The sequence below is a fragment of the Haliaeetus leucocephalus genome, unplaced genomic scaffold, assembly GCF_000737465.1.
Source record: "Haliaeetus leucocephalus isolate CR32 unplaced genomic scaffold, Haliaeetus_leucocephalus-4.0 Scaffold906, whole genome shotgun sequence".
Taxonomy (NCBI): Eukaryota; Metazoa; Chordata; class Aves; order Accipitriformes; family Accipitridae; genus Haliaeetus; species Haliaeetus leucocephalus.
In genome coordinates this window covers 4,092,748-4,116,031 of record NW_010973342.1, presented here as the reverse complement: position 1 = coordinate 4,116,031, position 23,284 = coordinate 4,092,748, and the positions used below count along the sequence as shown (strand labels likewise).

Below are 23,284 nucleotides of genomic sequence, written 5' to 3'. Positions count from 1 at the left end.
AGGCATAGGTAATGAGCTATATATCTTAATATGTTTACCTTAAGAAAATATTGTGCAGGAATTAGTATGACTTGAACTTCTACATGGATAATAAGTAAATAATCTATTTTGTTTTCTGTTGAGGAATTTTGGGAAGTCAACACAGTGCCTGTATACGGGGAAGATATATGTAAAGTATATGTAAAGTCCTAAGTGCATCTAAAAAGCCACCACTTTGTAAGAAAGTATAGGAAATGGACAGTTATTACAGGTCACAAGTCTGTGTATTTAGGTGAAGGAAATTACTGTCAGGTGTCAATATAAAATGGAATTTTACTGCTTTGAAATTGAGCAGTGTTATTGCCCAGCTCCAATAGGTATATAATCTTTTTCCACTTCAAAGTCCAGAAGACACGTTCATTTATCAAAAAGAATGGATCATGATGATGAATTCTTCTTCTTATCAAGATGACAGAAATAAAAGATCTCTTTGACAGAGTGGTGGTCAGTAGCACAGACTGGACTGACTTCACAGCCTACCTTGATGGCGTTGTGCAGGAGCAGCCTTGGTACCATCTGGAGATGGAAGTGCCAGAGCATCCTCCAGATCAGCTTTGAATGACAGAGATAGTATAGCTGGGGAGAAACCTGGCCTGCAAGCATGTTTTGGAACATGCTTACTCTTAAGTGTGAATGGGCACTGGTACTCTTTGCCTGACTGCTTTGATGTGCCCCAGCTGCCATTGTACCACCACGGTACGAACAATGTGAAACATCTGAGATGGCCAAAAGCTTTTCTAGAAAGATCCTGATGTCACAGGTGGGATTTGTAGGCAGTCTGAAGTCAGTTTAAGCTCTGGGTTTGTTTTATGGAGCTGAGTCAGAAGCACACCAGGCTTCAGTCTGCTTGCAGCACCTACCATTTTAAGCGAATATAGGCATGGCCTTAATTTACGTCTGTTAAGCCTGTTACTCCAACTTGATACCATCTTCCTCTGACTATAAAATTTTCTTGCTTTTTGCTGTTTAATTCAGGACTGATTCAATAGTGCTAAGTTTCACTATGCCTGCTACAGCTGTTGCAAAGCATCCAAAGCCAAGTTAGTTAGTTAGCCTTCACTAAAGTACACGAAGGTTTTGCAACTTACACATTTTGAACACCTTCAGGTCTGGGCACCTTTGTGTCTGTTCTGGATTTTAAAATCACTTGTTAAACTTTTGTGATGGTGAAGTGATTTCTCTGCCATTCTTCCTATATTTTGTGAAGTTTCTATTTCTTGTAAAGATTTTTTTATTCTAAAATTTTCTGTTTTCTTTAGGGAACAGCAATATTACAGTCTGGAGTCTTACCAGCTATACCAGGTAGGAGCCATTTAGTTATTTCTTTTGTTAAAGAACAATGTTTAAGTCTCAAATTGTGATTTATGGAAGCAGAACTAAAAACTATATTAAGAGGTATCCTGTTCGTGGTTGGTTTTGCTGCTGCAATTCATGACTGACAGTTATGAAATACATTGTAATCTTTAGTATCTTTGTTTGCAAAGATTAATATATTTGGTTTTCCCTTCCTTTTGTAATCTAAAGAGGTTTAAAGTCAGTTTCCATATGAAGTTGTTTAGTGCTTTTTCTACTTAGGTAGTCAAAGAACGTCAAGAAAGCGTTCTTTTAGGATATATCAACACCAAGGGGAAACTTAATTTATATGTTCAGTGTGTATACCCAGTTTTCTAAATAACGCAAAACCACAGGAATGGATCCTTATCAGAGGCAACCTGGAGATGCTTCTGTCATGTCAGTGGAACTACTGATCGACCAACAAAAAGAGTAAAGGGAGGAAGCTGAGTATCTGGCCTGGAAAGATTATTTAGGCAAAGGTAACACACTGACCATCTTTGCATTGTAAATCTACCTATCAGTAGAATGTGTTAGTTATCTGGAGTTCTCTAATGTAGCCAAACTGATCTGGCACCTTTTCTACCATCATTTTATTTCAAAGATAACATTTCATAAGCACTTGGTTTTGTGTACTGTTTCCATCTTAGTCCTTGGAAAGATCTGTGCAAAGAAGTTGTTTAGTATCTTAAACATCTTCATATTCCTTAAATTCTTTACCTGATAATTCAGTAGATCCATTAAATTTCTCAGGTGGCCCGCTTCCAATAGACATAGAACAGCTCTTTGTGCTTGGTTTTCTTTATTACTTTTAAAAACCTTGGCAAATACATGAAGAAGTATAGCTGATTGATACTTGTGTGAACAAATCCAGTAAGATACCTAGGATCAGGAGGTGTCTCTGGAGAAGGTTATAAGTAACTTTATTCTTTTGTCTGTCTTAGCTGGAGACAATCCAGAAGCATTTAGCAGATCTTGTTCCTAGTTATTCCACTCGAGTCAGTGGAATTACTCTTGATTTATAGAGGTGTAAGTAGAAACACAAATTGGATCATTAATTTTATCTTTCCTTCTGGTACTCAGGTTTCTAATCCTCTAATCAACCCAAGGAAACCAGCGCGCTTATGATTAAAGTGTGTGTAAATACAGGGGAACTTGGGACTATAGCTGCATGTGGTGGGCACAATATTATTTCTGCATTAATTTCAGTGGCAAATTCATTGTGGATGCAAACAATATCTGACAAAAACTTAATCTCAGACTATTCATGCAGATGAAGGAGTTAGCTGTTTTGATAACACCTATCATTAAGTAAATTGGAAATGTAGAAACACAGGACAGATTTTTAGATCAACAGAAAGGGAAGATACAAGACTGAGGAAATTTGGGTGGGTGGGTTTTCGTGTCTGGTACACTGGGAAAATATTGTTTAACAAAAGAACTGAATACTTCCTGGAATAAGCATAAATGCTTTAGGCAAATGCAGCATCTAAAGCCAATGACTGAATTTTTTAGCTATCTTTGTGGGGTTTCATCTCTCAAATGATCTCATTATATACATATAGAACTTTATTCTTCAATACTTTTCAGAATACAAAAGAAACCCATGTTGTCTCTGTCTCGTCACATTTTTATTGTCCTTAGATATTTAATTTTAAAGTATTGTTTTTATATATGTGAACATTTCAAGTATAATTGAACTTGGCATTTCAAAGCTTTCAAAATAACAGTGTAGCCTTTGAATGTTTTGTTTCCACCATCTTTAATCCAAGACATTAACTGAAGGTCCCTGGGTGCTGACCAGTCATTCAAACAGTTCTGTTGAACTAAAGGAACACCATTAGAACTTTTCTGTGTTCTCTATTATGATCTTTTAATCCATTGTTGAGGATAACATAAGGGCACGCTAATTTGAGGTAACTACTTTCAAAACCTGTCTTGCGCATGTACATGGCAAGATACCTCTACTAGCATGAATGATTGTACAATGAGCCAATACATAGTTACAATGTTTGCTAGTGTAGCAGTCTGCCTAGTCATAAACACATTTCCTTTTTATCACAGAAAGAACTGTACTGTATTTTCATTCAAATACACTGTACAAATGCAAACCCACTTCTTCCAGCGCTACAGGTGCCCGTATGTTCTGTACAATATTTTTGCTCTTGAATGTCTCAGTTCTGTAGCAAGAAATGGAGTTAGAGTCAGGATCAATTGTTTAAATATTCTTCAGTTTAATGGTAGTGAATGTGGGTGAAGATATTCTCTTTCTACTGTTAGTTACATATGCTGAGCAACAGACTCAGCAACTTCAGAGAAATGTGTCTAATTCTAATGGCAAGTTCATAAATGTGGCAACAATTCTGAATTGTATTACTAGATGGAAAAAACCAAGTTGGGGTGAATCATTTAATTCTGGTTTAAATGATTTGGTTGCCTTTGTTATAAATAACTTTGTAAAGATTGATTAGAAAGAGACTGAATTAGATTGCTTGCATTTGTAGGAGGAAAGTGTTCCCATTGTTATCATAGCTTTGTACTAGAGATCAAGGTAAGGGATTCGCTGGAGTTCTATGATGTGGGAATGCCTGCTCTTAAGTATAATAGACTGCATTTTTGGTTATTATGGACCTTAAAATACCATGACAGGATAGAGGTTCAAAAATGTGATTCAGATTTCCTGATTTCTGAGGCTGCTGGATTCTGGAGGCACCTGGGTTTAGTACATTTGGTCTAAGAAGTTCTCATGGGACCTATACAGAGTTTCTCATCAATGCTTATGAAATTCTGTAGCATGATCTAGTGGATGCAATTTCAGAGATATGTATGTAGGTCTTTTTTTCAGGAGCTGCTTATGTGTTTTGAGTTAAGGGGTCATGAATGAGATGCACATTTAGTGTTGAGAGGTGGAACCAAAAGACAGCACTTTCCTTCACAGAATGGTGAGCTGAAGAGCTTGTCATTATCTTGATTATCCTTCTGGTACTATAAATCAAAGTACTGTAGGAAAAACAGGGCTGAAGGGGTTGTCTAGCTCAAGCCTCTGCCCTGAGGTTAGGATGTACTTCTCTGTGTTTGTCTGACAAGTGTTTGTTTAGCATGTTCTGCAGTGAGAATCTTTAATCCACCTTAAATCATCTGAAGTCCTTTGCTATTCTAATTTGCTGTTATTTATGCCTGTTATTTAAACCTTGTGCTTCTTTCTAGTTCATTGCAGCAGCTTAGATAGGAACCTCCAGCTCTTACTTATAATGTTTTCATGCTCTCCTTCAAAATATTTGGATTTTCTTGGTTGAGTAGAACTCTGTCACAGTTCTCCTGTTTTATGATGTTTAAACCATGAGGTTGTTTTGTGGGGGGAAAAAGTGCCACTATTTCTGTCCTTAGTTGCCAACCCTTCCAAGTGAACTGAGCAGTCTGAATCCCAAGACTCCTGTTTAGAGAAGCTAAGTTGAGAGCTGAAATGGGTTTGCAGAAGTGCTTAGGGTCCCTCTGCAATCCCTGGAGAAGACTTTTCATGCAGGGTCTATGCACCTTATTTCAGAAACTTTTGTCCCTTTTCATTAGCTGCAGGGAAACTGTTTGCATAGACGTTCCCAGCAGCCAGACCCAGCCTTGGGCATTTCAACACTCAAATTAAACTTCTATAGTGGGAGGTCTGATCTCCCTGTACTTCTGTGCCGCAGGCTCTGGCATTACAAAAATCAATAGCTGAATGGGAAAATAAGTTAACAAATATCCTCCCATGGAAGCAGTGTACTTTAATATCGTTAAGTTTTGTGACTCTTAAATTCTCTGTTATTTTTCTTGTCTGTACAGTTCCATATTTCCCATATTCCACAGAGGCAAATTCATCAGCATTGCAACAGACACTTTTGCTATCTGACAGCCTCTTTGCTTGTAATACCAAATCTATACAATGCTTGGTGGGAAATGTTCTGAGCCGATGAATTAAGGAATAAATATAAAACAGTGCTGTGGATTGGAATTCAGCTGAAATGTCAGCTGAATTCTGATTATGGACATTGTATATTTGTTAAATTGTTCTTAGGTAGATAGGGAGTCAAGGTAGGGAGATAAAAAGAAAAAATAAAATTAAGTATATAACAGGTGATGGGTGCTGAAAATGAACTCAGCTGTCTGACAGCTTAGCTTTTATGATGGAATATAGGCTTTCTTTCATACATTTTTTAAATTTTTATTGCTAACCTATGCAGCCTGATAGTTCTATTCCAAGCTTAGGAGTAAGCTTTCAAGGAATTAATTGAGAGTAGTGAGAAAGAAGAATCTGGGCCATACTGGGCCATGTGTTGGTTGTTGTTGCTTAGGTTGAAAATAATTTATAATTCACAAATTTTTTTTCAAGAAATATGTTGTCAGCTCTTCAGATGTAGGAAGACAAAGTACGCTATGATACTTTTGTTGAGCCAGTAAAGGACTGTGCTGAACAGTGTCCACCATAAATATGTCATAACTCATAGGGCTAAACACTGTAATAGAAGAGCATTATTATAATGGGAAATTGATTAATAAACCCCTGCCATAATATGGCATGCTCTTTCTTGATTGTGCTTTATTTTATAAGGGCACTCAAAATAATTCTGTAGGGGAAGAAAAATAGGAGCTAAGAAAAAGTAAGCTGATTGAAATACATTGCCTGACAGGAGGTGAAAAAAACCCAAAAGTCACTGTGGTGCAACCATGTGCTAATGAATGATCCAAATGCTGCTGCTTCATCCTGTGGGCTAAGCAGATCCAGCAGGTTCCTATTACCCGTTTTGGGGATGACAGAAGGTGGTAAGACCATGCCGCAGTCACCCTCTAGTCCTGCCTTTTCTGTATTCCTGATTTGCTTCCCCATGCCTTCTCTAACACTGAAATCTGGGGAAATTACATATTCCAGCCTTCTAGAACACAAAGGTGAAGAATCTTATTTGCAAACATAGTGATTATTTCAGCTTTTAAAAATTTTTCTATTAAGGAAACACATTATGTGACCTTCATTCTTGACCAATATAGATCCTGAACTTCAGATTCATCAAGATTTTTTGGAGTAAATGTATGTAAAGCATCAAAAAACAGACACTGGGTTTCCTGGTACAGGAAAATGGTAATGATTCAAGCTTAACATTTCTGCGTTTTTAAGGATGGGAGGCTGGGCTGGAGTGGCCATACAGGACAGGAAGATGAAAAATAGCTAGAGGTAGTTAGATCCTCTGTGATTCTTTTGGACACACTAAACAGACATCTTTGGGCAGCAATATTTGAACAGTCAGTGTGCTTGAATGCATTTTTAATTTTGAGTGATTCTACTACTTCTGAAGTTGACTGTTAGAGAGACAGGAGGCATTTCTGAATATAGTGAAATCTGTAGAGCAAGTGAGCATTTTTAAGCATCCCTTTCAGCTTTTATGTATTGCAGATAGTGCCATTTGTATAGCAGAAAATGTATGAAATCACTTTGAAAATTGAAGAGTTAACGAACTGAGGGAAGTTTTACAGGGCAATTATACAGCACCAGGAACTCTTTTATTACATTTACATGAAAAAACCTCCTGGTGTACTTGCAGTATTTCTCCTGTCAAACAGTACCTCTAGCCTTTGGATGCTCTTTTAAGCAAGGTATCTGTTTTCAAAGGAGGAGATGGAAATGTTGCTTGGCTGAGTGGATCAAAGTACTTCATAATAAAGGTAGTTTTAATTCAACAAGAAGCAAGAATTTATCATAGAGCATAGTGTTTTCTTCTGTCCTGACTCCTTGTCAGCAAATTTAATAGCCCAGACCTGTGGAATTTGTGACCTGCCCCGTGAAGGCAAAGTAGAGGCCAGTCAGTAAGAAGTGATCACTTGGTAAAACCAGTGTAGTGTTGCATGTGTCTACTCACTGGCCATGTAATGATAGGTGACAGGATTTGAAAATGTAAACTGTCTGGGCTCAGTTTATAGCATGTATTCCAGCTTCCCTCTTGTTTGTTAATTTTTTTTCATGGCTCTTTCTAGTAGCACATGTGCTGTAAACTGTGCTTATTTTTGAAGAGTGGGCATAAAAAAATGACTATAAAGTTAGAAAAAAATGTTTCAAATAGTTGTCTTCATTGAGCTACAACACACGTTTGAGTCTAATCATATGTAGGAATGCAAAATATTCTGCAGCTTATTTTCATTTTATCACATTTTGAATATCTTCTTCCTCTTACACACTGAGGAAAGTAGAACAGAAATAACTCTCTTGAGCTACTCAGTTTTAACAAAGACTTGAGTGAGTCAGCCACACAGAACTGGATGGCAGGGGAAACTGAAAAAATTATTCTTAACTTGGATTTGTAAGTCGAAAAGAATGATGGTAAGGAGTGTCTGTCTCCTGCTGGATGCTTTGTATGTTCAGAAATTTATCTTGCTAACTTGCTTTTTCCATTCCTGCAAGTGTTATCCTAGGATTCATAAATGAGAAACAAACTAGTTTATATGGTAGCTGTAAAGAAGAAGGAAGAAAATATCTAGGTCAATCTCTCTTGACATGTGTTTATACAACACAGTTCAAAGCTCAAAAAAAATTCCATGAGAGATTTGACTATGTAAATATTTGTTAGTTGCCAGATTTGAAAATGAGGAAAATGCAACAGATCAAATTCTGAAGCATTAACAGTGTTCTTTTAAACGAGCTCCAAATGGGAAAACTTCAACTTGACCATAAATGGATTGGAATATCTTGTTGTTTTAAATCTCCTTTCCTGTCCTGTCTGCTTTTCACAAATCTTAAGTGTTGCTTAAAAATCCATGTTTCCTCTGGAATGATTTCTGCTGAATTACATTAAGTTTTTGAGGGAGAGAAAAAAAAACAACCCACACTAGTTTGTGATGAAGCTGCAATTAGCATGAAGCTGTAGTCTTTCTTCAAAGTAAGGTAAGGCTTTCAGCTGCATAAAGCATGTTCTGATATTCTTAATAATGCAGAGACAGGATGCTCTGAGGTGAGAAACATGAAAATCAGTTACAGTGAAAATATAAGTAAATCAGCTAGGCCAGGGCTGTCCTATTTTTGCATTTATTTTTATCAGCAGTCTTGTAAAAAACAAAATTTCAAATAACGTTTAGTGGTTAAGTCCTCACCAGAGTATATAAAGGTTCTAAAATCTGATCTCATTTGTTAAAATACAAAATCAGTTTCTCAGTATGGTATGCTTGAAAATTGTTTTTGTAGCCTTGGATTACCCTATACATGCTTTTGTGTACACAAAAACTACAAAACTAAAGGTTTTAGTTAGTTTGCACTTCTGAAATAGGTGTTTATTATTTTTTTTAATCCATTGTCCTCATTAAATCACATAATCTGTGGGCTTTATTTAGATTTATTTTATAAAAGTGTAGCAATAATTTTATAAGCTTGGAAATTATTAGATTTAGAAAAAAATTGTATGAGTGTATACTTTATGCAGGGGAAAAAATTAAGAAATTGCCATTTTCTTTAGGTTCCTAGGTCATGCAGTTTTCTTTGGTATTTGAGACTGCTATTTATCTCATAGAATTTCTTCATGTTGCATAAAAATTACGGTAAGTTTTGGACGCTATTTTAAAAACAATTTGCAGACAAGTGTCTCACCTGCTCAGAGCCTATTCATCAGCTTAGAAGAGTGTTAATTTTATCTGATCCCGAACACACAGCAGCACATGGCACAGCTGCCCTGTCAGCAGTGACAGGGTTACTCATAAGCACAGCCTCCTACCTTATTTCTGTTAAATACCATTTACTTGCACAAGTTCCCTCAAAATTATTCATGTGAGGAAGTAAATGCCACTCATCTTAAGATGCCCACAGTGACAACAGTAGAGGCAAGACATTCACAGCTGGATAGGAATAATGCTAACGGAACAAGTGGGTATAATGCTGATTAGTTTGCTGATTAAATAAAGAAGGGATGTGTGTATGTAGACGAACCACACTAGATGTGTACCACTCTGTAGGTTTCCGAGTTGCTAGCTCTTGTTTCCTCAAACTTCCGTATCTAATACTGTACCCTGGACAGCTTCCTGCTGATCTGAATTGGGCTGGAGAAAGGAGACTGACTGTGCCATCTGACATGCCCTCGGTAAAGCTTTCCGGGCTGTAACACTCAGAATGGTATTTCACAAGAACTGGCTATGACCTGGATTCAAACCCCATGGAAGCTAGATCCTTCGCCTACCCTTCACGCTCGCCATTATGCATGTCTAAAACTGGGTGGTGGACTACTGAAGTGCGGGATTGTCCTGGTTTCAGCTGGGATAGAGTTAATTGTCTCCCTAGTAGCTGGTACGGTTTTGAGTTCAGTATGTGAAGAAAGTTGATAACACTGATGTTTTCAGTTGTTGCTCAGTAGTGTTTAGTCTAAAGTCAAGGAGTTTTCAGCTTCTCATGCCCAGCCAGCAAGAAGGCTGGAGGGGCACAAGAAGTTGACACAGGACACAGCCAGGGCAGCTGACCCAAACTGGCCAAAGGGGTATTCCATACTATGGGACGTCACGTCTAGTACAGGAACTGGGTGGAGTGGGGGCAGGGATTCGCCGCTCGGGGACTGGCTGGGTGTCGGTCGGCGGGTGGTGAGCAATTGCCCTGCGCATCATTTGTACATTCCAATCCTTTTATTACTACTGTTGGCATTTTATTAGTGTTATCATTATCATTATTAGTTTCTTCTTTTCTGTTCTATTAAACCGTTCTTATCTCAACCCACGAGTCTTACTTCTTTTCCTGATTTTCTCCCCCATCCCACTGGGTGGGGGGGGAGTGAGTGAGCAGCTGCGTGGTGCTTAGTTGCTGGCTGGGGTTAAACCATGACAGTGATACAGTTCTTCCCATTGACTTCAATAGGTTTTGGATCCAGTTGGATGAGATTTTAATGAACACTTTAAACTTTGTTGTTGCCAAAGCTACATTATGGATTGCAAAGGCAACCCCCCACTCAGTTTTCATTGCCATTTTACTGCTTAGTTCAAGACTGTCTCTGTGAGTGAGGTAGTACTCACCACAACCAGGGAGGCCAGTATCCTGAAGTTTTATAGAAGGCATCCTTTCTTTCTAAAGAAAAAAACCAACAAAATTAGATTACAGTGCCACAACCTCAGGATAAAGAATTTACTGAAACAAAAAGGAATGTTGCTTAAATGAAGAACAATGACTTGTAATTCTTACTGAAATTTTTCTTGATGTTTCAGAATCATCTACTAAAAATGCTGATGCACAGCAGATATCTAATAATAGCAACAGGTATTTAGATTTAATGTGAATATCTCTCTTTGAAAACAGGTGGTGCTTCTGTCATGGCAGCTTCTGGGTCTTTGAAAGTACATAGAGGGCACAGCCTCCAAGCTGGTAAGTGTAAGTGGTTACGAGGTATGTGTATGCATGTATATTTAAATTAATTTAAACAAATTATTTTAAACTTCAGAAAAAGTTAAAGGTAATATATGACTCGATACCCTATTGTAAGACTTACGTATTTCTTTGGGGTTTTTTTGCTTTGCAGGGTTTTTGTTAGAAAGCCATTGACAGATGGGATAAGTTTAGAAGAGGCAGTGACAGATGAGATAAGTGTCAGAGCATAGGCAGCAATCTTATTCACAGCAGTAAAATGCTGCCAGCACTTTAACAAAGGGCACCCATCAAAAAAACCCCACCTCGGGCCCTGAGAAATCCTGTACCTTAGCAATGACATGGTGGGGAAAAAACCCACCACATTTAAAGATACTTCTTCATGATAATGGAGAAAGGAACAACACCAGCAGATAAAATTATGAGTGTTTGTCATTCAAAATTAATCCCAATATGTTCATTCTATGGGCATAGCTTTTTAGCTTGCCTTGTTTGAACTGGGGTGGAGTCTGAGATCACAGGACAACCTGGGCATCTTTTTTCAGCTTAGTGGTCTGAAAGCATTGGTGGTGGTGTGCAACCTGGCTTCTTGCAAAGATGATGATTTGCACTTGGAAAGCAAAGTTATATTTGGAAGGGCTAGTTTAAGCATTTTTTACAGAGCTTTGTCAGAAATCAAGAAGTTATCCATCATGCTGGAGGTGGAATTTTAACAAGAGTCTTCCAGATGCTCCCAAGATCACCCACGCACTTCTCCCTGATTCATGTTTTCAAGACAGCTTTGCTCCCTCATCGATGTATAGCAAAACATGCTGTTGACTTCAGTGGCCTTCAGTGTGAATACCTGCAAAAATGTCTAACGTTTATTTCCTTGCTGTTGCACTCATTAGAAAATGCTGGCATCACCACCACAGGAAAGTCAACACTAGCCACTGTTTACACTTTCTGAGATTTTTTTCAGTATGATTATTCAGATTAGAAGGTTACAAGTAAAAATCAAAAAATCGTATGCTTTGTTTTCATTGTGCAAGTTTCTAAATCCAAAGCTCTTGATGGTGTTCCTGTATTCTAGGTCCTAAAGGTGGTTATGAGATGCTGACACTTCCTGCAGAACCTGGAACTCCTACTAGCCCTGAGGAACCTGGTGAGTACAGGTCTTTGCAGCCAGCTGCATCAGAGGACACTAAGATCTCCTGTTCCTTTTTCCTTTTCATTTTTTGTTGTGGTGGCTTCTAAATGTTTATTTTTGAGATGTTGCCCTTTGAACATGTCAGCTTTACATGTATGCTCACACATGTGCGCACGCACACACTTATCTCAGGGCTGTGTTTATGGTGTTGGTTTTCTTTCTGCGTTATTTATCACATATTTCTGAGAACGGTGCCTACATAGGGTAGAAAATATGAATGACTAACACTTGCTGAAAGAAAGGCTAAAACAGCAGTTTCAAATATAATTTTCTTCTTCTCTCCACATTTATACTATCTTTTTCTGTCTTTTCCCCATCATTTCAGTGCCATTGCATTTTCCCTTTTACTCTTCTCCTGTTACTTGCTTACCTATCTTTTTTTTCTTCTTACATTTTTCTCCTTTCTCTTCAAGCAATCATGATATTCTACCAATTCTTTTAGAATGTTGTAACCAAACATTTTGGTCTGTTGTTCTCTCAAATTCTCCTTCCATAATGATCTCAAATACTGGTCCTCTGACCCCTCTTGTAATCATTTTCTACCTTTGTCCACCCAGAATGGACTGCTGAAACCACTGTCTTTGTCCACAGCTCTCTGTGTGTGCCTTGTTTTCTTAGTAAGAGCTTTTGGCTGTCTTGTGCTTTTCAAATAAACCCTTCTCTTCAAACATATATAAGTCAGTTTGTAATGTCTAATGAGGTGTTTTGTTGTTTTTTTATTTGAAGGAAAAATGAAAAGCCAAGTATTTCCATGTTTACAAAGAAAAGCACAGTTTCTATTAAGACAGCACTGACTAAACAACAGAAGACTTTTCCTTTCCTTCCATTCCAGTTTGCCCACTTTGTTCTTGGTTTGTTTTTTTCCTTTGAAAAGAATATTTGACTGTTGCCAGGGGTTTCATTGTTCCGTGTGTTTCTTTTGTTTTTCTTGCACAAAGCCCTACCAATTAATACATTATTCTCCGTGTGTTTTTTTTAGTTCTCAGGAAAATTACTTGGCTTGTCTGCATCAGGTATGACATTCAGCTTCCTGAAACCTTTCAACCATTTAGCTCTGTAAAGAAGTTTGCTGGTTTTCATACTAGCCAGCTTTGAGGACACTTCACTTAAACTCCTGCTATGTCACTTTAACAGCATATAGAAAGACTTCAAAAATTATCTTTTCCTTCATGACTGTTCATGGCTGTATCAGTCCTTAATATTGGCATTTGCTTACAACTTTAACTATTTGGGATGCAGATTTTCAATGCTATGGTTCTGCTGAATCCCTTTTGGCACAGTCAGGCCAAGTTCCTTTGAAATACTTTAGACAGAATAATTGAGAATAATTTCTGAGAATGATGTTTGATGAAGATACAGGAATTTCTTTGATTACTTTTTTTTTTTCCTTTTCATTTGTTCCTAACAACTGGCTTTGGGACAACAACTTGAAGTCTGACTGTCAGAAAAATGTTTGGTTATTTTGTGGATGTTCCTATGTTTTCTTTATGAAAATCTGTCAGAAAATTGGCCAAGTTTCCAGGCTTTTAAAATGTTGGACTGCATGGTAGACTCCTTTGATTTAAATAGCTTAAGCCTGGAGACATTCCATTATCCTGGAAGCTGCTGTAGCCTCTGACGATTCTCACTGTTGCCCAACTTTGTATGAGCTCTCTCTGCTACACTCCAAAAGAATAATACACTCCAAAAGAAGAAAAAGTTCCCCTAAATGGTTATTCACAGCTGCTGTTGGTTGGATAGAAGAAGTTCTTTCCTGTGCTCTAAAGAGCCTTGATCACCTACAGCCTCTCCATTCACATCTCAACAGTGTCTGAATGGGCAGAAAAGAAACGCAGTGATTTGGACAAATAAAGTTTTGATACCAGTTTTATGTGGGGACAAGGAAGGGCTTAATGGGAGAACTTCAGGGAAAGGGAAAACCTGAAAGTGATACCATTTTTCCTCTGCACTCCTCTGTCCCAGATTGACTTAACAGCAGAAGGTGTTTAAGGGTAAGAACTTCAACTGGACTGGACAGGCAGGTGATTACTATCCTGCTGCGTAGGATAGTAATGAGAATGTGACTCAAAGCTTTGCCCAAGCACAGAGGGAATACAGAGTTGTATTTGGGTCTCCTGTAGCCCAGGTAATTCTGGGAAGTCCCTTGGTGTTCATGGATTGAAAAACTAGATGTAGGTGCCTGATATCAGGAAGGGATTGAAAGCTGGAATGCCTGGCTGGCCAGTGAATGGAACATTAACCTTCTACCTTCTCTCTTAGTTTAACTTCTGACAAGATTAGAATAATTGAAAGTAGGACTAGAAGAGGTCTTGAGAATTCATCCAGTAGACAAAAAAAGTTGTCTTTAAGTCAGAATCGCTTCACAGAGAATTGTTTCCTGGTAGGTATTAGTTTATCTCTTTTTTAGAAATTTCTAGATGCAGAAATTCTTCAGCCTCTGTGGGATTTCCTCTAGTGTTCTTGTGATATTTACTATTAGAAAGGTTTTCCCACTGTCTAATCTTCTACTTTTTTCCTGCAATTAAAGTATTTTATTACTTGGTCTGTCCCCACTTAGTATCGTTCCTATCTTTTTCAACTCAGTACAGGGAAGCTGTTGATGTTCTCTCCTCAAGCTTGCTTGAAACAGTTCTTCACTCCCTATTTTCTGGACATACTTTCTGAACTTCTAGTGATTTTGGTTGCTCTCTTGCAGATGATATAATAGTTCCCGTCTTCCTAGAACAGATTGCTTCATATAAGGCTTTACTAACCTGAGTTAGAGCTGAAAGCCTTGTGAGGTAGTGTTGCATACATTTCTTCTGTTTGAAAATTTCTGCATAGTGTTTGCTTTCTGTCACAACATTGTGAGATCACTGGCTGTGGTCTGTGGTCTTCTGACTTGATCAGCCTCTGAGGATCTTTTCTGCAGAAACCTTAGTCTTCTCATGTCCCGTCTATGACTGAGGAACGTGCTGTTTGGCAAGCTGAGTTGTTGCTGCTGGATGTTTGCTTTCAGAACATTTGATGGAACAGTACGTTTTTATTAAATGGGTCATTGGTCATTGCAAACTGTCTATAATAAAATATTACTTATTTTAGAAGGAGCAGTAGGTTATTCAGCTGATGTCTCTGCATCAGATCGACCCCACAGTGAGACAGCCACCTATGTTAATATTCCTGTCAGCCCTACTTCCAAAAAACAGCTTCATTACATGGAATTGGAACTTCAAGAACATAGCACAGGCATAAGAGGTAAGGAAGTCTTACAATACTATTTAAACAGCAAAGGATGCAGTAGTGCAGAATGTGTGGTGCATATAGAATCTTAATTTCTCACCTACCCAGAGGCTTTTGCTAACAGAGGTGTTGAACCCTGGTATGTTTGTGAGGCAGTTCTTGTAATTGCCAACTCTTTTGGAAAAGATTTTGAAGTAATGAGGTTCTATAAGATGTTGCATCCTTCTGACAGGTGCTTTGTATATGCACTCTTTCTAAAGTGAACATTTTTGTGTCTGTGGAGTTTGACAGACAGTAATTTGCTTCGTGTTCTCAAGATTTTCATTGCACATATTAGGACTACACTTACTTAATTTTTCTTGCTTGGCTTCAGAAACAAGGCTGTGGGTGTAGGTGTACAGGGCTTGCTCCTGAAGATGCTGACTTTGGAGCCATGCAATAAATGCTTAAGAATAGAACATAGTGTTCTTCTATCTGCTGCCCATGAGGATGTGTAGAAGTGCTACAGAGAGAAAGTCAGCCCAAGTGTTTGATTTTTTTTAAAATTTTTTTTTTTGATTCTTTTGTCTGAGTCTGGGTATTTTACTTCTAATGCTTAACTTGGACAATTAGCACATAAATATGAAATATAGCTACCATGTATTGTCATTTAGAGATGCATTCCTCCTTACAGAAAGCCCCTAATCAGGATCTGGCTCACTTTGGTATTGATGGGTTTTCCATATAGTTTTCAACTACTGAGATTTTAATTTTTATACTTTTAATTTCAGCTATTTTATTAACTTTGAAATGCTAGCACTTTCCCCATTGTTTTTTTGCGGATGTTTATATGGCTCTAGTTAAGTAATTCAAAGCTTCTCCCAGACTTTAATGTAGTTCTCTGTACAACATCCTATTGAGATGGAAAACCGATGTGTTATCTTAATTTTAAAGACAGTGAACCAAGGCATTAAGAATGAAGAGCCGAATTCCATAAACTGACATAAACTTTCCTAAATGTCAGCTACCCTCCCAAGCTCAACTTGTACAACATTGAAGGCGCCTTTGATGACCATAAATATTTTATTTTTTCATACTAAAGTTTTCCCAGCATCTGGAGTTGTATGTCTGCACCTATACAGAACTATTTTACTCCTGAACAGACTGAGCAGCTTTTATCTCCCTTATTGCCAATTATTGGACTAAATTGTCATTCTCTCTGAGGCAGAGGGTGGTGGATCTGGTAAACATTCACAGAGTGCCTAATCCAGAGAAAGAAGAAACCCTGCCAACTGCCCTACCAAAGGTGTTTTATTTTCAAATACTAGATGTTGTTCATTTACTGACTAGTAGCCTGCTGATGAGGCCTCACAGAAGTGGGAGAACTGAGTTCAATTTTGTCTTCGATTGGGAGGAGTAGGGGTGGAGATTCAAACCTGGGGCAGAAATACAAGTGGTTCATTTGCTTATTTGAAGAAAACCAGGTAGCTAAAATATGTAGATAACAAAGCTTTTGAGTTTTTTGTTGTTTTTTTTTTTAGTTGTGGTTATCATCTTACTCCCTTTATAGAGCTTGCTTTAAGACCAGACCAAGATCATCTAGGAACTCTGTGGAAGTGCCTCAGTAGCTTAACCCTGGGTCAGTTTTACCCAGGAATATATGAGGGGTGTAGTCTCTTACAGGATTTCATTTGGTATTTCAGGTAGTGGATCATCCCGATATGCACAGATTGACATTGCAGCCACCGAGACAGCCCACAAAGTGGGAACGCAGCATGCTCAGTGCCGGGAGGAACGCTTGCAGGAGCTAGAGCAGAAGAAGAAAGGGGCTCAACAGTGACCTGTCTAGGAAAGAACTTTTTGCTCACCATAAATTGGTACTAAATTATCTTCCAAAAGATTCACGTTTATTGTAAAAAATACTCATACAAAATGCTGCCATTGCTTATTGCATTTATACCAGATTCATTCCAATGTCTTGATTCCGAATTGGAAAGCTGGTAGCATGAGGGGTGTGTGTGGTCTTTCTTTTTATTTTAATTTAGTTGTAAAGTTCAGATTTCTTTTTCATATGCAATGACAGATGTAAGTAACCTTTTTCTATAATTCTAAAATCCTGGAAAACCTGGAATCAATTCCAGTGTTTATTAAATGGTGGCATTTTCTTTAAAAATAAAGAACTTGAATGTGTGCAGATAAGGGAATGTGAGTGTGTGAGTGGTAAGTGTACACATATGTTTGCATGTGTGCATATGTATGTGTGTAAACACACATTACTGATAAAATATATGTATATATCTGAGTGTATAAAATATGTAAAACCTCTATTAATATATTAATGGACTCTTACAAAAGCAAGAAAATTCAGTGCCTGATTTTTTGCAGGCACAGTTTTGTTCACTTTATATGCTTATTTATGGACATGCTTAACTTTACCTATGGGTAGTTCAGTTTTATACCTCACCAAGAGTTCTGCAGCTTTGGCTAAAGCTGCTCAGATTTTAAAAGCTGCAGTGTCAGGGATGCATATGTTTATGCATACAGACAAGAGCACACACAAACAAATTATTTAGTTTAATTATGTCTGTAAACCAAAGTAATGTGAAGGGACATTTTGAGTGCTTCTGTTCTTAAAAACCTTGTGTCAAACCGTAGGCTTTGATTTCATAGTTGCTGAGTACCTGTAATTCTTAGCAATTTTGCTGGAGTTGAACGTATGTATTGCTTAGAAAATCAGGTCTCAGGTTGCTCATACAGAATATCTTAAAATCAAGGTACTCAAAAGAAACATTCACTTTTGAAAATGGAGTCCTTTATTTGTATCTCCAAAACTACCCCTAATGTAAACCAGCGTCAAAAGCAGATCATCCACCTTGAATCTAAAGCTTTCACTGACTAATTCTCTGCTGTCCCTAAATAGCAAAAAAACAGTTCTGTGTAAGAGGATGATGTCTTCAGAGATGCTACAGAATTGAGGCACAACAGGATGTTATGTTTTAATATAGGCTTATGCACAAGTCTGTGACATCTTGCTTTTGTACAGTGAGATTGTATGATTCAAAATTTGACTTAGTTTCTTGTGTTGCATCGTCTACGTAATTCTTCTGTTCTATGTCTTTGTCGTGATACAAAATGTTATTTAAATAAAATGTTATGGCAGTGACACTAGACTAACAAGGCAATGTACTTATGAAGAAAACAAAATTTTGGCCTGAGATAACATATCAGCTTTGGCTTCCAGAAGTTATCTGGAATGATATCTTGGGTATTATGATTTTTTGATTGTGTCCTCTTAAGATACAATATCACAGCCCAATTTTGTTTTTCAGATATGCATTATAATTTATATTGGTGAGTGGAAGTTTTGTGCCACTGAGGGTTTCACTAAGTGACATAGAATGAGAGGTGGGTGTTTGTTTTTTGAGGCAGAATTTAACCTATAAATTTGTTTGAGTGTAGCCTTAATAGTAATGTAGAATATCAGAAATCTCTCAAATAAATCAAAATGTGTTTGACAGTTGACAATTGCCATTGTCACCTGTCCTGTGCTAAGATGTACTTTTCTGTTTACCAGCCTAGCATACTTCTGAAGGGAAAGGAAATATTTCTTATGAGATTCCCAGTTTAAAAGATTTTTCTTATTTGACAAATGGGAGTGGTGATCTGCTTTGTGAACACATATTCAGTACAACTGGAATGGCCTGGACTTAGAGCTCCTTGGGACCAGGTTTATCTAACTGAATGGCTATTCAATTAAGGATCCTCTACTGGAGGACTTGCAGGGTTAAATCTCTTGCTATGTGTCTATTTATATTTAGTATTTAAAGTGAGCGTAACTTGCCTGATGCAGTGAAAGGCAGTGTTTTCCATCATGTTATATAATGAAGCTGCCATATTTCTACTGTAAAAATATATTTGCCAGGAAAATATATCACCCAGGTTCTCTACAAAAGCTGCCTTTTGGTATGTTGCTCAAAATTGCTTGCATTGAATCCTGGACTTGCAGCACGGGTAAAGATTTGACACAATAGTAAAGGTCATCATATTGCTGCTGACCTTACAGGAGGAGTCACAATTTTAAAAATATGTTTTTCAAGTTGAACAGGGCTGTGAATCCATGCATGCATATGGTTCTCTGTGCACACGTATTTGTGTATGTCATAGTAACTTCAGCTAGGATTAGCTAGATGGCTGGATATAAATTTGTACTTAAGCCTTTGTTAATGTCAACATAATTATCCTATAAGGCTTTCCACAAATGAAATATTTTACTTTTTAGGCTTCTGTTTCTCTTTTTTTACTTCACTTGAATAGGACAAAGAGAACAGATGACTTTAGCTTATTTTTTAAATTCTCTTCATATTGCCATGCACTAAATTATGTTATCATGGTGAAGTAGGAGGCCAAACCTTACTGTTGCATCTGGTAAAAACTGGTTGGTTGTTGTTTTTGTAGTACCTTGCAAGCCTTCCTGTCAAGTTATAGGCTTGACATTTCTGTTGAAGAAACTAAAGTTTTCTCATTTGAACAACAGGAGCTCACAGAAATGAAAAACTTTTTCCTAAATAGATAAAATAACATGCCTTCAACTTCCATTAGTGAACTGGGGAAAATGGAAGTCAAACCATAACCCTATGAGCAGGCTTGTGCTCACAATGTAGCTTCCATGAGTTAACTCTAGTACTGCTGTTAATGTACAAATAGTTAGGGGTTTATTCAGATGCCCTGCATAAACTTGTGCGCAAGTGATATAAAATACAGTTTGTGATTGATATAGGATGATTCCAGATTCAGAGCTCTTTACAAAAAAACCAAAAGAGATAAATGTGACTCGTAACTTCTGCTGGTAAAAACGAAGACTTTGCTCGCTTTTAATATAGGATTCTACCAGAGTCAGGTCTCCTCCTGCCCTTACCAGGAGTAAGAGGAATCATTTACCAGAAGAACAAAACAATGTGATGTGGCTGATACTTCTGTAAGATGTTCTTGAAGTACTTCAACATGGCAGAAGTGCCAGTTTGGGGCAGGGCTCTCAGTGATAAGAAAACACACTGTCAGCAAGTGCAGTGTTTGGTCATAACTGTTGGTGTGTTGCGTACGTACCTCTTTCTTTCTGGTAGCCCTACTCAGTAGGTTACTGCCAAATGTAACTACTACTTCAGCGGGTTTTATGGCGTTGTTCATAAGCTGTTATGGAACATTTTTATATGCAAGTATTTGGGTGATGGAATTTCTCCAAGTTAACGTGTTGCAGGATGGATGGATGTAGTTTGGAGGCATTTAATTGCCCAACAATGCAAATAGTTGTCTGGGTTTTAATAGCACTCCGGCACCTAATTGTGGAAAATGCCAGTAGGTGTCTTTAGGCATCTAAATGTGTGCGAAAATCTGCCCCAGGAGTTGTTTTTAGCAAATAGCTTGGAAAAATTTCTCATTTTCCTCTCTGCTGTAAACAAAACAGTTTTAATTAGTGTAGCTTGGAAAACTATACTCGACTTTGAATTATGAGTGATTACATTTATTTATGAGATTCTGAAACATGCACCCTTTGATAAGTACCTTTTCTAGTTTTTCTGGGATAACACACATGCTGTTGCTAAAATGACCACAGGAAGAAGACACAGAATTTTATGGGTTACTAGCCGCCCATTTCTGTTAAAATTGTGCGTTTTTTTCAGATGACAGTGCTGCTATATTTTGATGTCACCTTTTATCTGGCAAGATCCTCAGCTCTCATTTGGCCAGTCACACAAACATTATTTTGCAATCTAGGTTGAATGGAAATGTTAATTTAACATCATACAGCAGTAAGAACAAACAAAGCAGAGTAAGGATGGAAGAATTAGAAGTTAGCAAAGGGAAATTCCTAAGGAGTAGCTCTGCAAACATGTCTTTTCAGTGTAGGTGAGTGGAATTAAGGAAAAGTGCCATTTTTTAAAAATTTGGATGGGTTCTGATGAGTTCAGTTTTATGCTTTCCTTGACCAGCTGTATCACCTGAATGTTCACGAGTCCCTGGGGCCTGATGGGATTCATCCCAGCGTACTGAAGGAGCTAGCGGATGTTACGGCAGGGTCCCCTCTCGATCATCTGCCAAAGGTCTTGGGAGTCTGGGGAGGTCCCCGCTGACTGGAAGCTAGCCAGTGTTATTATTCCAAACTCAAAAAGGGCATGAGGGAAGCCCCAGGGAACTACAGACCTGTTAGTCTAACCTCAGTTCCTGGAAAAATGATGGAGAAGATGATACTGAATATGATTGAAAGGCATTTAAAGAACAATGCAATCATCAGGCACAGTCAACACGGGTTCACAAAGGGAAAGTCCTATTTAACCAATTCGATATTCTTCTATGATAAGGTCACCCACCTCGTGGATGAAGGGAAGGGAAGGCAGTGGCTGTAGTTTCCTGGATTTTAGTAAGGCTTTTGATACCGTCCCTCACACCATCCTTCTGGACAAGTTGTCCAACTGTGGGATGAGCAGGTTCACGGTGCGCTGGGTGAAGAACTGGCTGAAGGGCAGGACACAAAGGGTTGTAGTGAGTGGGGCTACATCTGGCTGGCGACCGGTCACCAGCGATGTTCCTCGGGGCTCAGTCCTAGGGCCGGTTCTGGTAAATGTATTTATCAATGATCTGGGTGCGGGAGTTGAACGCACCATTAGCAAGTTTGCTGATGACACCAAACTGGGAGGTGCTGTTGACCCTCTTGAGGGACAAGAGGCCTTGCAGAGGGATCTACTTAGATTGGAGCACTGGGCTGTGATTAAAGGGATGAAATTTAACAAGTCCAGCAGGAATGCTGGATTGTGCACCTAGGATGGAGTAACGCCAAGGGGCACAAGTATAAATGGGGAGAGGAGTGGCTGGAGAGCAGCCCTGCAGAAAGGGATCTGGGGGTGCTGGCCGACAGCAGCGTGCCCCAGCAGCCGAGAGGGCAAACCCCATCCTGGGGTGCATCAAACACCGTATATATAACCAGCCGCCCAAAAGAGGCGATTGTCCCGCTGTACTCAGCGTCGGTGCGGCCTCACCTCGAGTACCGCCTGCTGTTGTGGGCTCCACAATTTAAGAAGGATGTGAAGGTCCTTGAATGCGTCCCGAAAAGAACAACAGAGCTGGTGAAAGGGCTGGAAGGAATGTGCAGTGAGGAGCGGCCGAGGACACCGAGTTTGTCTAGTTTGGAGAAAAGGAGGCCGAGGGGCGACCTCCTTGCTCTCTGCAGCTTCCTGAGGAGGGGACGTGGAGAAAGAGGTGCTGAGCTCTTCTCCCTGGGATCCAGGGACAGGACGCCTGGGAACGGCTCAAAACTGCACAAGGGCAGGTCGAGACTGGACATCAGGCAGCATTTCTTTACCGAGAGGGTGGTCAAACCCTGGAACAGGCTTCCTGGAGAGGTGGCCGATGCCCCAAGCCGGTCAGTGTTTAAGAGGCATCTGGACAACGCCCTTCACAACATGCTTTAACTTTTGGTCAGCCCTGAAGTGGTCAGGCAGTTGGACTGCATGATCATTGTAGGTCCCTTCCAACTGAAATAGTCTAGTCTGTTCTGTTCTAAAGATAACAGGTTTCAGGGTAGCCTCACACTGAGGCTTAGAACAGTGATGACCAGTTGGTTACAGACTAAAAACGACTCTCCTAAGGACTTTTCTTTGAAAGGCTGTAACGTAAGTGACAGGAAAATACATGTAATTCACGTCCTGGATTCTCACACAATAAACAGCTTTAGAAGACAGTGTGCAGGTTTAGGAAAGTGTAACTGCCAAGTAAACTTTGAGTTTAGTAAAAACTTTAGGGTGAGTGAAAGTTAACTTTAAAACCTACTTGCTTTCAAACATTTGTCTGCATCAGAGCATCTAGAAATAATTCAGATTTATTATCCCACTGTGTACACAGAGGCGTATGTAACATCACCGTTTTACCGAAATAATAAGTGTCAACTTATTTGAGGAATGCACAGTGGGGGGGGTGGGATCAGAAAGCCGATTTAGCATGACAGTAATTTGTCTCTACATTACATTATACTGTTGTGAAATCCCTAAAAAAAAAAAAAAAAAAAACCCATAGCATCTGCTATTGTATAAGTTAAATTTTAGTCATCTGTGGGCTGAGCTGCCAATTTATGGATAGTTCATATACAGAAAATAGAGCAGATTGCATGCTCGGAAAGGAATCTGGCC

General features: G+C 38.7%; 1 protein-coding gene across 1 annotated transcript in view; it reads left to right on the top strand.

The window, feature by feature from the left end:
- Positions 1-16,947, top strand: part of DOK7 (docking protein 7) — a 64,443-nt gene extending 47,496 nt beyond the window's left edge. The window contains exons 8-12 of the mRNA XM_010583513.1: positions 1,299-1,341; positions 10,655-10,720; positions 11,793-11,864; positions 14,991-15,143; positions 16,811-16,947. Coding sequence (XP_010581815.1) covers positions 1,299-1,341; positions 10,655-10,720; positions 11,793-11,864; positions 14,991-15,143; positions 16,811-16,947 — 471 coding nt within the window. The remainder of the gene's footprint in view (positions 1-1,298; positions 1,342-10,654; positions 10,721-11,792; positions 11,865-14,990; positions 15,144-16,810) is intronic.
- The last annotated feature ends 6,337 nt before the right edge of the window (positions 16,948-23,284 follow it).